The sequence below is a fragment of the Drosophila albomicans genome, unplaced genomic scaffold (genome assembly GCF_009650485.2).
Source record: "Drosophila albomicans strain 15112-1751.03 unplaced genomic scaffold, ASM965048v2 utg000119l_pilon, whole genome shotgun sequence".
NCBI lineage: Eukaryota > Metazoa > Arthropoda > Insecta > Diptera > Drosophilidae > Drosophila > Drosophila albomicans.
Genome location: NW_026263519.1, coordinates 97,607 through 112,570, shown reverse-complemented (window position 1 = coordinate 112,570; position 14,964 = coordinate 97,607). Strand labels below are relative to the sequence as shown.

Below are 14,964 nucleotides of genomic sequence, written 5' to 3'. Positions count from 1 at the left end.
GAATCTGGGATCTAAAATGATGCTCTCAGCATACAAAACATTCGATTCATAATCTTGAAATCGTGTATGCATATCAGTTTGTATGCATTTTACGAATTCGATAATAGTTGTATTTGTATCCTATGTATTTCAAGTTATCTAAAATACGTGTAATTTTTTTTTGGCAAAATTCAGATAGCACAATTATCTTTGACAGTGTCACGTTCTTCTCTGCTGAGATTTCCGTAGCAATTTGGCTAAATGGCTGCAGTACTGGAATCACTCCTTCAATTACCTCCCAATCCTCCGCTGATAACATTAAGTCGATCCGCAGGTTCGATAACGTGGCCATAACTGCCTCTTTTAAAAGTAGGGAGACGCTCGAACATTTTTAGTGTTGAATTCCATCTTGCTTAATTTTAAGCTCAGGCAATTTCAACAATTTTTGTAAGTTTTCCAATTTCTTTAATCCAGTTGAGCTACTGTCAAAATATTAAGCTATTGATTTTGCTTTTGCCCTCACATTGCCAATTCCGTCTAGAGCCTTCTGGACAATTAGATTTAAAATGTGAGCAAGCACCCAATATGTCGCCACTTGTGTTGTTGAATGGCTCTGACAAATATTCGCTGCTGCATTATCTGAAGCTATTGCCGCCACTTTATTTTTGATATTCCATTCTGAAATGATGGTCTGCAAAAATCGGCAAAGATTTTCAGAAGTGTGGCTGATCGGAAATGATCGGCAAGCTAACATATACGAATTGAGGCTTGTTGACTCCTTGTCAATAAAATGAACGGTGACGGCCATATAGCTCTCATTTGTTAAAGATGCCCATCCATCTGTGGTCAAACAAACCGCTTGTGCTTCTCGAAGCTTCTCCGTTATTGTTCCTTTAAGTTCTTCTCGAAGTTTTGGAATTAAAGCATTGGTTAAAGTCTTTCTCGTGGGTAGCTTGTAACCAGGGCAGTTCGACACGTCAGAAATCAGTTTTTTAAACTCCGGTTCATCTACCAATCGCAAAGCGTGTTGACCTTTGGCAATCATACGAACCACTTGCTTGTCGAGGCATTGCAATTTATTTTGCGAAACAGGCCGGTGCACAAATGTGGAGATCTTTGACTGGGCATTTTGCACAGCAACCACACTGTCGTCATCGATTTGGCGTGCAACGGGCTCAAGTGCTGCTGGATGCTTGCTCTTCAAATGTCGGGACAAATTGCTCTGAGATTTGGAGCTTAAAGTGGACTTGCAAAATTTGCACTTGGCCTGCTGGTTTCCCAAATCATCGAAATGATTCCAAGTGTCATTAAACTTTCTTATACACGACATATTATTATTTTTTAAATTCGAAACAGTTTTCGCGGTAATAGAAATGTTGAAATAAAGAAAGCGCAATAAAAGTACAAAGCAGAATTCAAAAACGCGCAAAAATGAGCAAGAATTTGCTCATTTTTGTACAACTTCTTGCTCATTTTTGCGCAACGTCTTGCTCATTTTTGCACATTTTCGGTTTCAATTCTGTACTTATTGAATGGGAAACAAAATGCGCGAAAAAGAGTAACTAAGCACAAATGAACAAGGGAGCAACAAACAAAAATGAGCCAGTGAACACAAATGAGCAAGTGAGCAAAAATGAGCAAGTGAACAAAAAGAACAAAAAGGAAAGGAACATATTCGCTCGCTAAGTTGAGTGAACAACTCTTTTTTGTTTACTCACTCATGAGCAACCCAACACTAGTATAGCCTATTTCCACTGCCACTCAGTTCTTTTACTTTCAAACCGACTTTTTTTCTTATGGGTTTTTACATTGGGCGATCGTAACATTCGACCTGAACGGAAAAAACCGAGGTTTTTTGGTGCAGTGGAAATAGGCTATACTATTATTGCTTAATCTGGTCAGCACTGATGAGTACATATGAGTGGGAACGCGCCAGAATTGCAAAGTTCTTGGTATCCCATTATTTGCTAGTATGTTAAGTACACTTTTTAGAAAATTTAGGAATTATATATATATATTTATGTATACCTCAGTAAAATTGATATTTGTGCATCATATTTTGTTGGTATTGAAATTTGATTGATGATTTTTATTAAATTATAAAATGTTTAATACATCAAAAAATTTAATTGAAAAATTGTTCAGCGACAGTTGATATTTGTGCAAAATTGAAAAAACGCAAAAATATTAAGGAACTAAGTAACAAAATGGCTTAAGATTATTATTTTAGTATGGTATTTGAATCTCCGTTTTCTTGTACGACCAATTCTAAACGTTGGGGCATTGAGTTCACCAAGATTTGGAGCGTGTTGTGTCGATGGCATCCCCATTCTTTAACAATGGCTTCCTTCAAGCCCTTCAATGACTCAAAGTGTCTTCCACCCTTGTAAACTTTTGCTGACAGGATGCCCCAAAGGTTCTCAATTGGGTTTAAGTCCGGACTTATTGCTGGCCACTGCAATAGGGGTACATTTCTCGATTCCAGGAACGACATCGTATACCCCGCAACGTGTATAGGAGCGTTATCCTGTTGAATATCCAGTCGTCGCCATGCAACTCTTCTGCAAATGACATTTTTTAGTGTTATAAAAATTTTTTTCAATATAAAATACTATAATAGAAATAACGGAATTAGCGTGTGCGAAAAATTTTCGTTGATCTTCGCTTTGCAAATGCAATCAATCGATTCCGGATTCCGGAAATGGATTTGGACAATATCAAATTTGAGTTTAAGGAAGGTTGCTCTCAATTGTTATTTACTCCAAGTGACCTACAAATTTACATAAAAAATAAACAATTAAAATCGAATGATATTGCATATGTGTGTCGTTCAACGGATTGCAGAGCACGGGTTTGTTTAAGTGCAGATAGGGCTCGCGTCTTTTCCAATCCTGAAGAAATTAAGCATATTCATGGACCACAAGCCCATGAAATGGAAAAAACCGAAGTGCTGTCGGAAATAAAATTGAACTGTCAAACCAATTCCGACGACACCAAAAAAATATTTAATGATGTTCTCGCGAAGTGAGTACACATACATGTACATGCACGCATACATACAAGAATTAGTATACATATATATGGTACATACGTATATTTACTCAAAAACATGACGGTGTGTGTATTATTCAGAAATTTATATACATATTTGAATTTAATATTTTTTGTTTCGTTTTATAATAATTTAGAAAAACAAATGGAGAAGAGGAAATAGAAATAAGTTATGATACGATGAAACCCACGGTACAACGAAAAAGACAACCCAATTACTCCCGAGAACGTGCGCGATGCTTTTAATGATGAAAATATCATGAACCGTTTTGGCATGACAAAAGGAAATTTTCCGAAAGTTTTTTTTAAGTAATTATATGCATCAAGTTCATTTACCTATTGTGTATTTGCGTCTGACAAGGTCATCACTTTGATGCAAGCCAATATTGAGGAGCAGAAAGGGCATTTTTTAATAGATGCTACATTTAAAGTTTGCCCTTTCGGGGACTTTAAGCAACTGCTTCTTATTTATGTTAAACACATGCAAAAGGTGATTATTTTATTGTTTGTTTAATTATACCCGCTACCCATAGGGTTGAAGGGTATTATAACTTTGTGTCGGCAGGGAATGTATGTAACAGGTAGAAGTAGGCATCTCCGACCCTATAAAGTATATATATTCTTGATCAGGGACAACAGCCAAGACGATATAGCCATGTCCATCTGTCTGTCTGTCCGTATGAAAACCTAGATCTCAGAGACTAGAGCTACAATTTTCTCGACAGCATTTGTTATATTTGCACGCAGATCAGGTTTGTTACAAAGTTTTGACTCGCCCATTTCGCCATTGCAAATTGACAAAACTCGAATAACAATCGTAATTTTTTTAAAGCTAAAGTCGCGAATATATTTTGGCTTTATTCAAAATGGATAGTGGAGAGTCTCAGAGTCGAGCAGACTCGACTGTTACTTTCTTGTTTTCCTATGTTCTTTGCATTATCAGCTCTCAAAGTATGCAATCTGATTTCGTTCTCCAATGACAAATGCAGGTTTTTTACATAAATGAAATACGTAAACAATAAGTTTTACATTTTCGCCTGTTGTAATTCTCAAGTGGTTCTGGAATTTCAAACAAGGAATGGATTTTAGAACCGGAGAATTTGCATAGGCGATTTATGTTTTTTTTTTTTATCTACTTGAGAAAAAAATTGGGAAATCGTTTATAAACCAATCATACTAAAATATCAGATGTACGACAAGATAGCTCCACAACTTTAGCGTCCCATATCGATAAAAAAAATATCGGATAAAAAAAAATTTATTTTACGTTTTTTTACGTGATATTTAATCTTAATTTAAAAAAGTTTAAATGCAAAACTATAGGAAACTAAATTATCTTTCTATTAAATCCATGTTTGTCAAATTTCATGCAGTATTTATGCACTAAAATCGTGAATGAAAATTGGGGTAGCAACATTTTTGCCAATATCTCGGCTTGAGAGTTTGTCTGCCAAATCGGCTTATGACAAGTTATAGAGTATTGTCTTATAAATATACCCTCAAAAAATCATAAATTTATTCTATGTCGTTTTTGAGATATTTCAGGAAAAGTAAAGTAACCTCAGCTCCAGCCCCATACAAAATGAGCACAAAAATCAATGTTGCCGATTAATGATTTTTTGACTTTCTTGTCGGCCATAGTGCACATTATACTTTCGTAGATACAACTATAAGGAAGAACTATAGCAATTTTTTTTTAAATCCTTTAGGTTGTTTTTGAGAAAATTGCCTTTTCCCAACCGCCTCAAATTGGGAGACTTTAGTGTTAAATAACACAATTTGGACCTTGGCGGAACTTCAAAAACTTGCAGAAAATAACTAAATGAAACAACTATAACTATAATTTAAAATTACATTTAAATAATCTATTTACATATATATTGCTTTGTTATAATTATTATTCTTATTTAAATCGTAATTTTGCAGTTTACTTGACCACTGATAGCGGCAAAACGCTATGTTAACGCTATGTTAACGCTATCATCAAATTATTCTTCATATTTGCAGAACTTTTTGTTTTATTCAAATCGGTAAAGCCTTTCTTGGGAAAATTATATTTTTGTGATTATTGCGAAAATTACAAATCAATTGAATTTTCATGGCAACGCTTAACATCTGCGAAGCTAGTTCAAAGTTAGCTTTGAATTTTTTTTTGTAGATTTTTCAACACTTTGACTATGTACATAATTGCTGAATAAAAAAAAATTGATAATTAACATATGTATCATTTCCCATATATACTACAAAGCAAATTATCAGTTTCCGAGAAAATTCAAAATAACATCTACATTTTTCGATTATACGCATTGCTATAATATAAACATAAAAAATTCGAATGCTTCGCAATTTGTTTTATACAAATCGTTTGAGCCGTTTTTGAGAAAATTAAATTTTAGTGATTATTGCCAAACTAATATTACCATGGTGGCAACAAGTGTAACGGCCAAAAGTTGGGCCACGCTTTATGAGCTTGGTGGCATCTCTGGAACATAACTATCTATATATTGGCAATCATTTTGAATAATTATAAAACTATGAACATATGTATATTAGAGCATAATTGAAGAGCTATATTATGACTGCAACTCTTCTGCATTTACATATATTACAACTTTAACTTAATACCATTAAGAAAGAAAAAACACAAATAAAAATTTTGTTTTCGAAATATTTGTCTATAATTGAAAAATATATATATATTCATAATAAGTTCAAGTGAAGTCCTGGTCGAAATTTGATGTATGTAGGTCTTGGACGTTGATGTACACAGTATATTCAAATGGTCCAAATGGACACCAAGTCGAAGCTTGTTTCATAAGTACCTGAAATGAAATTAAGGTAGTTATTATAAATTCGAGTTCTTAGGACAACAATAATAATGAAAAATCAAGAATCAGAACGCAAAACAAAGATTATTTGCAAATTATATAATTCTGTGTATCACCATAATAGACTCGTTTGCAATTATTGCATATTGTGAGAGGGGTTTGAGAGGAATTAATAGGCCTTCGAGTGTATATGTAGGTTTATTTGGATAATTGAGTTGTTGTGTATTAACATTGTTAAATTATAATATTTTTCGGCAACTTGTTTCTTGCTCAAGTGCGTGCTTACAACTACTCTTATTGATTATCGATACTTAAGTACTAATATCGCGATACCAATACTGCATGCAGTATCGATACCGATAAATCAGGGCTTATGAACACTGGCTAATTTGTCCGTTGTTCACAGTCGGCCTCTCCTGACACATCGACGCGTCCTCGCAAGATTCGGGGGGTGGTTCATACTCCAAACCCTCATCGTCATCTGGTTCATCCGGTGGCAACTCGCACCAGCGCTTCATCTTGTCGGACGAATAGACAGATTTGTAATGTTTCTGCTTTCGTTGAGCATGTGGCAGATCTTCGACTAGATATATGTCATTTGGCAGCACTTTGGTGATAATAAAAGGACCTTTATATCGAGGCTCCAATTTGCGGGAGGTACCCGTGCTAAACGGCTCATTCTCGACCAAAATAAGATCATCTAGGTTGTATACTGTTGGTGTGGAATGTCTGGCATCGTAGCGCTTCTTCGCAGCAGCTCGATGATCGTTGACTGTAGTCGCAGCATCTCTTCTGAGTTTGTTTAACTCTGCATCTGATAACATCGTTTGGTCATGACCTTGGATTACGTTCGTCAATGTATTTTTGAGAATATCTCGAGGCTCATAACCATAAAGGAGCTGAAATGGGAACATTTAGTTGTACTATTTACCATTGTATTAATGCTCCCACTGAATTGTTCGCATGTTCTCATCCCATCGCTTCTCATTTTCATTTGAAGGCAATAACATAGACAATATAATTCGGTTTGCTCTCTCTGCATGACCATTGGCTCGTGGTGTCCTAACAGCATTAAGTATGTGCTTTACGTTGTTTGACTTGCAGTACTTTTCAAAATCTTTCGATGTAAAGGCTGTTCCACGATCTGTTACGATTCGCTCTGGCATTCCCAAATAGCTTGTTACATCTTGCAGTATATCCAGGACGTGTTTAGTTGCGGTACTCTTCACCGCTCGTACTATGGTGAATTTTGTGAAGGCATCGACGATTACAAGAATATGCTCATTTCGTTTAGAACTTTTAGGAAAAGGTCCTAGGTGATCCATGTGTATGGTGGAAAAGGGAATCGGATTGATGGGATTGTAGTGGTACTGACCTTCCTGTCTTCTACCTGGTATTTTGTAAAGTGCGCAGCCTACGCATGCTTTTATATAGCTCTTAACAAAGTTATGCATTCGCGGGAACCAAAACAAATTCAGAATTCGAGCCATCGTCTTGTCTGTGCTCATATGTCCGGCCTTATCATGACATTCGTGTAAAATATGAAATCTTAACAGCTTTGGCACAACCCACAACAACTTATCTTTGTACTTTCGGAAGAGGCGGTCATGCTCTATAAGATATTCGTCGGTCTCTGATTTCTTCTTTGATTTCATGTCAGCAACAATTTTTCTGATTTTCTCGTCCTGCAATTGTATAGAAAATAACCAATCAGCTTCGTCAATTATGGCTTTTGAAATCTTTAGGCATGCTGTATCCATCTCATGATGATCTTCGCAATAGGAAACGCAATGGCTCTGAGATGATAGCATATCCAGCTACGAATTTGCGAAAATAACCAGTGAGACCCAGGAACTTTCTCACATCGGTTACATTGGTGGGTTTCGGAAACATTCTAATGGCATTCGTCTTAATATCTCCAGGGCTAATGCCGTCTGCATGTATTTGGTGACCAAGGAATGTGATTGACTGCTTGTATAGTTCACATTTATCCACGTTTAAAGTCAATCCACACTCATGCAAAACTTTAAGGACTCGCTCTAGCTTCTCATACATTTCGCTAAAAGTATGGCTACCAATAAGGATGTCATCCATGTAGTGTATCATATCGCCTTTGTACACTCTCCTCTGTAATTCTGCCATAAGTCGATTAAAAACAGCAGGTGCGTTTTTCAATCCAAATGGAAGTCGCTTGAATTCATATAATCCATCGGTGGTGATAAATGCTGTGAATTTCCTGCTCTCTGGTGCTATTTCAATCTGGTAATAGCCACTGTTAAGGTCCAGGGATGAAAAGTACTTATATCGTTTTGCCTCCTGCAGGCGCTCTTCAATGTTTGGTACTGGGAAATTTTCCTTCTTGATCAACTTGTTCAGACGTCTGTAATCGACACACATTCGATCACTACCATTCGGCTTTTTGATGAGCACTATCGGGCTGGCGTACTCTGATGTGGATAACGTTATAATATCCTGCTCCAACAACTCGGAAACTCGATAAGGCGCTTGAGAAACTGTCTGACCGCTCTCAACAATTATATGGGCTTGGACTAAATTTGTTTTTCCGATGTCTTGCAATCCTGTAGAGAAAACGTTGGGGAATCTTTCTTTCTTGATCATTCTGAAAATTGATCAGAAGTTTGTCTATAGCATTGCCGATTGGAATTAACTGCTGATGAACTGCTCGCTTAACTTCTGTGACATGTGGCTCCAAGCTTAGCGTGAGATGAGCGCTAATGATAACATCTTGTCCCAATAGGAAATCCTCCTGTAACAGGTCGTCGTCTGCTACATATACTTTTGCTGTGACCACTTTTCCTTCGATGTCCATGTCCACAATGATCGCTTCTGTGAGGATACATGAACCCCCGCAAATGCCTCTTATTTGCATAGAACATTTGTGGCGTTCAGCGTTGATTTTCTTGGCAACAGATTGGCGCATGATACTAGCCTGGCTACCTGTATCAATGAAGGCGCTATACTCGTGTGAATTTATCAAAATTTTTCTGATGAAAAGTTTGTCATGATTGGTGGCTCCTAAACGCATTGTATTCGCGGATTGACAAGCTCCGTTTGGCTCAGGGAACTTGTTGCATTTATTACAGCGCAGCTTTTTCTTTTCCTTTGTGCACGAATTAGCAAAGTGTCCCAACTCTCCGCAGTTGTAACACTTCAGGGTTTCCCTTGATTTTGATGACTTTACATCGTTGTCCTGCTTTTGCTCGAAGTTGCTGCCTTTTGGTAAGAATTCTTTTTTTGTTGTGCTCGGTCGACCTCTGTTTACAAAATAAGATTCAGCTGCATCACGAAGTTGCTTCATTGACGAGAAGTGAATCGCTGCAATACTGTTTTGCAGTTCTCGGTGCTGTAGTCCTGATCTTACATATCTTATAATAGCTGCTTCGCTTAGCTGGTACCGCACCCCAAGGGCGGACATCCTGAAACAGTACTCCTTGACCGTCTCCTTTGATCGTCTGGTTGCATTTGCAATAGTAAAATGCACTTCTGCTTCGTCTGGGTTTGCTCCGAACTCATCCTGTATAGCTTCCGCAAAACTATTCCATGTCGTGTGGAGAATAGGTGAGGAATCGAGCCACATCTTGGCTGGTCCCTTTAGTCGTGTGTATATTGCGAGTAATACAAATTTCTCGTCCCATTGATAAGCATCAACCACTTTGTTGACTCGATCAATGAACTGGTTTACGGAAATGGCGTTCTCATCACTTGGATCAAACTCCGGCAAGGTGTTTGCAATTTCTTTCACCGATGCTTGTCTCATGACCTGTCCAATATGTCTGTTATCATTGTTGATATTTTCGGGTTCCACTTCAATGATTTGCTGCTGTTGATTGTTTGCCATTGATGCTTCTGCATTTTGCCTTTGCATTGCGACTAGCTGACCCATCATATTCGTCAATGCTTTCATTTCATTTTGCAATTGTGAAATTGCCGCTGATTGTGACGTCATCGCTTCTTCTTGCTGCGTAGAAAGCCCAGCCGTTACTGGCATCTCTACTTCTTCCGATTGCTCAAATTCAATTAATCTTAGAATTAACTCAGCTCGGGTGCCTGAGCTTGACAAATTTCTAGCTCGTAGCAGGTACCTTAACTCGTCTACTTTGAGTCCATCTATTTTCGTCATTTTTCCAAATTCGATCGTCTCTCTGACTTTGCTTTTACTATTTGCGCAATTCCCGTTGCATGTGTGCAAGCGAGACAACTGCTAAGTATTTCACAACGTTGGCGTCTGTTTGCGAATTTCACCACAACTTTTCGTATACACACAAGCCTTTTGTATGTACATACATATATCTTCAAGTTCACACAGATTCTTGAAATCGTCTCTTGCTTCCACAGGTTCACTAAGATTCCTGATCTCTCTATTTTGAATTCGTCTGCCACGTGGAAAAGGAACACATCCGTAATTTGCAATATACGCTGTCACATAGACATTTGGGAACACATCCCATTACAACTTTCCACGCCGACAATTCTTCTTGCTTTTTGTGAGTTTTCAGCACCACTCCTTCGTTTCACACATCCAACCTCAAGAATCCCACTTCTGAACTGTGAGAGGGGTTTGAGAGGAATTAATAGGCCTTCGAGTGTATTTGTAGGTTTATTTGGATAATTGAGTTGTTGTGTATTAACATTGTTAAATTATAATATTTTTCGGCAACTTGTTTCTTGCTCAAGTGCGTGCTTACAACTACTCTTATTGATTATCGATACTTAAGTACTAATATCGCGATACCAATACTGCATGCAGTATCGATACCGATAAATCAGGGCTTATGAACACTGGCTAATTTGTCCGTTGTTCACAATATACATACATACATATGTAGGTCGATCACAAAAAATACACTGAGATTCGGAAGGTGGTTTCTACTCAGCACAGCACACTATGGTCCAGAAGACCACTTTTCTTGATGGAAATTAATAACACATAAGCTACAGGAGTTTTTTGATTCGGTTTTTTTAGTTGAACTAAGGAAGGTCCCTAAAATAATTTGTGAAAAGTGGGCGTATCTACTCCTACTGGATATATTTTTTTTTAATAAAATTTTTTTTTATATTTGGATGATTTTAAAAATTAACAATTTTATAAATTTTGACCTAAATTTTGAGTATTATATCATTAAATTTTTTATTAATTTCACTTCTGATCATAAGAAATCGAGTTTTTTGCTAGCTGAACGAAATTGTTTCCTCAAGTCGGCTTCATAATATTAAGGGATTAAGACTTAATGGAAAATAATTTTTTGCTATACGTTTACGTATAATTAAAGCATATTCATCAATTCAAAAACTTATCTTTAAAACAAAAAATATTATAGTTTTCTGCATCATCATGCTTCATAAAACTAAACATGTTCTCAGCGGTCGCCTCAAATCGTCTAAAATCTTCTTATTAACTTTTAAATTTAACTTGTCATATGTAATAACATTTGTTTTAGTAAATAGTGTTCTCATTTAAGATCTGTAATATCAGATATCATATATTGCTTATTGAAGCAGACTTAAAATATCGCACTTTTGTTGCAATTTATTGTCCGATTATACCAATATTTTCGACTCTTGTTTAGTTTCGTTTGATTATTGGTTTGTATTGTGCGAGAGTGCAGATAACAGAGCTTTCGAGTAATGGAAGAGCGGCGGTTTACTTAGTTAAGCGTAGCTTGCGAAGTAAGTCGACTGTACACCTCGAGATCACAAGTGAAACTGAAGTATACAAGTAATAATAAAAGTGCGAGTGAAGAACAAAAATGGACAGCAAGCGAAGCCAATTTTACCATGGAGCTGGTCGTCTATTTGCGTGAGTTACCAATAAGTTAGTAACACTATTGGTGTAGATGTCTTTTTTGTTGATATAAATTAAAACGCACAGTTGTTTTTTTTACTCTTTCTCTTTTTATTTCGACGTCTGCTTAGTTGCAGTATTCACACTCGACTGCAGAGTCGAACCAAACGTCACTTCGCAATTCTGTCTACTCTTTTTTTGTCGTTTTTTTATAACGGTCGTTCCGATTGTGTCCAGTCGGATCGTGCCTCTTCATGTTTGTCATAGACTCTACATCTCTACGAATAGGGTAGAGAAGGTAACTCGTGCGCCCTTCTCGATGAGTAAGTTCACGGTCGTCAAGTGGCCGGCACGATAAGCCTCCATAAGTGGCGTACGGTTGTCCTCCGTCGTGTGCTCCAGATTAGCGCCATATGAGAGGAGCACACTAGCCGCAACGGTATGTCCTTTCTTACAGGCAATCATCAGCGCCGTGTCTCCATTTTCCATCACTGCATCCACAACCGCATCGCTCTCCAATAATAAGTTCACCATTCTCACGTCCCCCTTGCCAGCTGCCATCATGAGATACGTGTTGCCATTTGTAATGGCCCCATTAATGTTGCCCCCGGCCTGGATGAGCAAAGTGGTAACCTCAACGTCACTATTGTTAATTGAAAATTCCAGCGGCGATGGCAGTGGATAAGTGGAACTATTGACTTGCGCTCCGGAGTCTAATAATAATTGCGCTACTTCCACTTGGCCACCTGTTGAAGCCGCTGAAAAAGCGAAGTTCAAGTGATCGGCGCCAGCTTGCAGTAGGAAACGCACCAAATCAATATGACCCTTGTAGCTAGCCACTGACAATGCACTCTCGTTGTACTCATTGGAGCGGGTGTTGATATCGGCTCCACGCTCGAGAAGTACCTATGAGAGAGACATTAAACATTAGATTAATCAGCAGATTAAAGGGTGAGAGTAGTTAATACATTCTCTATACATCAGATAAGATATCTAATAACGAAATCATTAATTCCATTCACTGAAGACAGTTGCAATCAAATCTCGGATTCTAATAACTTTTCAATGGTCAATTTACTGCCTATGACTCGATACTAACCTTGGCTCCTTTCACATGGCCGCCACTTGCGGCTTTCATAGGCGGTGTATGTCCAATCACATTGTGCTCATTAATGTTTGCGCCATGGCTTAGCAGTGCATTCACCACATCAAAATAACCGCCCGCGCTGGCAACCATGAGCGCCGTTTCCCCATTTTCACATCTTTCATTTATATTGAAGTTGTTTCTGAGGAGCACTATGACAATATCATAGTGACCCGAAGCAGCCGCTTCAATTAGTGCTGGTCGATTTTTTTGTTCTTGGAATGGAAACATTTTTAACAAAAATGAAACACAATTGTCAGAAATATTTGACAGACGAGAATAGTGATGGCTCGATTAATCATACATATGATATTAATCGATTAATCGGGTACTCGGGCTCGAGCCCGCCCGGGTTACAAACTTTTTTTATTTTTAATGATATATAATATATATTTTGCTTTTATTCAAAATGTGTAGCGGGTATCTCACTTTTTTTTTTTTGGTTTGAAATAAATTTGCCAAGTCGCATTATATTTGCTCGATTAATCGGGTACTCGGGCTCGAGCCCGCCCGGGTTACAAACTTTTTTTATTTTTAATGATATATAATATATATTTTGCTTTTATTCAAAATGTGTAGCGGGTATCTCACTTTTTTTTTTTGTTTTGAAATAAATTTGCCAAGTCGCATTATATTTGCTCCATAAATGCAATATATAAATTTGCCGTTTGTGTGTGCGTCTTAAGCTCTCTTCCCTTTTGTATTTTTGACTTAGAACGGACAAGTTGTACAAGTGAAGAAATATAACAAGAATTAATTTAAAACAAAACAACCACTCGCCTTATTTAATTGATTTGAGTCTGGGAAGCCTTTTTACAACACTTCTGTTTTTGAAAATTATTATATTATATAAAATTGTTAAATCATGTAGAGCCTAACGCAACTTATTCCATATTTAAAATACCACATGATTCTCAATTTGATAGCTACAATTGTGGCATTTTTATTTTGCAATACGCTGAAAGATTTTTATTAAACACTTCGCTTACTAATTTAAAATCGCATGATTTATTTAGGAGCCAATTGTTTGATAAACTTCTACGGTATGGAGATTCTCTAGATGGTTTTTGTTTACACTGCTGTGGTGAGCAGAAATCACCTTTCGAATCTCAGTGTATTTTTTGTGATCGACCTATATGCAATAATTGCAAACGAGTCTATTATGGTGATACACAGAATTATATAATTTGCAAATTATGTCAAATCTCCGACGGGTAAATGTCTTTTAATCTTTGTTTTGCCTTCTGATTCTTGATTGCCAAATAGTTTTTCATTTTTATTGTTGTCATAAGAACTCGCATTTATAATAATTACTTTAATTTCATTTCAGGTACTTATGAAACAAGCTTCGACTTGGTGTTCATGTGGACCACTTGAATGTACTGTGTACATCAACGTCTAAGACCTACATCAAATTTCGACCAGGACTTCACTTGAACTTATTATGTATATAGTAATATATCCACCTCCATAATATTTTTTCGTATGTGACACATACTCATAATTATTCCCCTATCTTCCAAATTCTTTCCCACAAATCATAGTGTAAGCATAAACACTTTTTGCGACGGCGACCAATTGTCACAAACAGAAAGATCCTATTACATTTGCAATCATGCCACTTTCAAAAGTCCAAAGTCAATTAAAATTTGTCCACTTGCAACTTGAGGACTCAGCATTAATGCACTAACACAAACACCAAACATCACACGTATGTTAGCTTTAAGTCGTAGTAAGAAGTTTCATGTTAAAGCTCAGAATATTGTGAAATTAGTTTTTAAAGACACTTTCCTCGCCTAAGACGCGTAGCCCGCGAACTTATAAATAACAATAAAGTAGTCTACCAAGAAAATAAAAATAAATCATTGTTGTTTTATTTTTTTTACTGTTCGTGAAGCGCGAACATTTAATTATATATGTACATATATTTTTATATATTTTTTAATTATAGACAAATATTTCGAGAACAAAATTTTCATTTGTGTTTTTTCTTTTTTAATGGTATTGAAGAAGAAGAAGAGTTGCAGTCATAATATGGCTCTTCAATTATGCTCTAATATACATATGTTCATAGTTTTATAATTATTCAAAATGATTGCCAATATATAGATAGTTACTGCTGAAAAATACGTATGTAACTACATAAAAGTGCAAGAGTC

The 14,964-nt window shown here is 36.7% G+C and overlaps 2 protein-coding genes across 2 annotated transcripts; both read right to left on the bottom strand.

The window, feature by feature from the left end:
• Positions 1 to 7,619: 7,619 nt before the first annotated feature.
• On the bottom strand, positions 7,620 to 9,999 carry LOC127566273 (uncharacterized protein K02A2.6-like). Its single transcript, XM_052008294.1, has 2 exons — positions 8,528 to 9,999; positions 7,620 to 8,478 (listed from the first exon to the last, which is right to left on the bottom strand). Exons 1-2 carry the CDS (start codon positions 9,997 to 9,999, stop codon positions 7,620 to 7,622), a joined length of 2,331 nt encoding a protein of 776 aa, XP_051864254.1.
• A 1,932-nt stretch (positions 10,000 to 11,931) lies between these two features.
• On the bottom strand, positions 11,932 to 12,898 carry LOC117577269 (ankyrin repeat and KH domain-containing protein 1-like). The gene is made up of 2 exons (XM_034262255.1): positions 12,761 to 12,898; positions 11,932 to 12,567 (listed from the first exon to the last, which is right to left on the bottom strand). The coding sequence occupies exons 1-2, from the start codon at positions 12,896 to 12,898 to the stop codon at positions 11,932 to 11,934; spliced, it is 774 nt and encodes a 257-aa protein (XP_034118146.1).
• Positions 12,899 to 14,964: the final 2,066 nt, after the last annotated feature.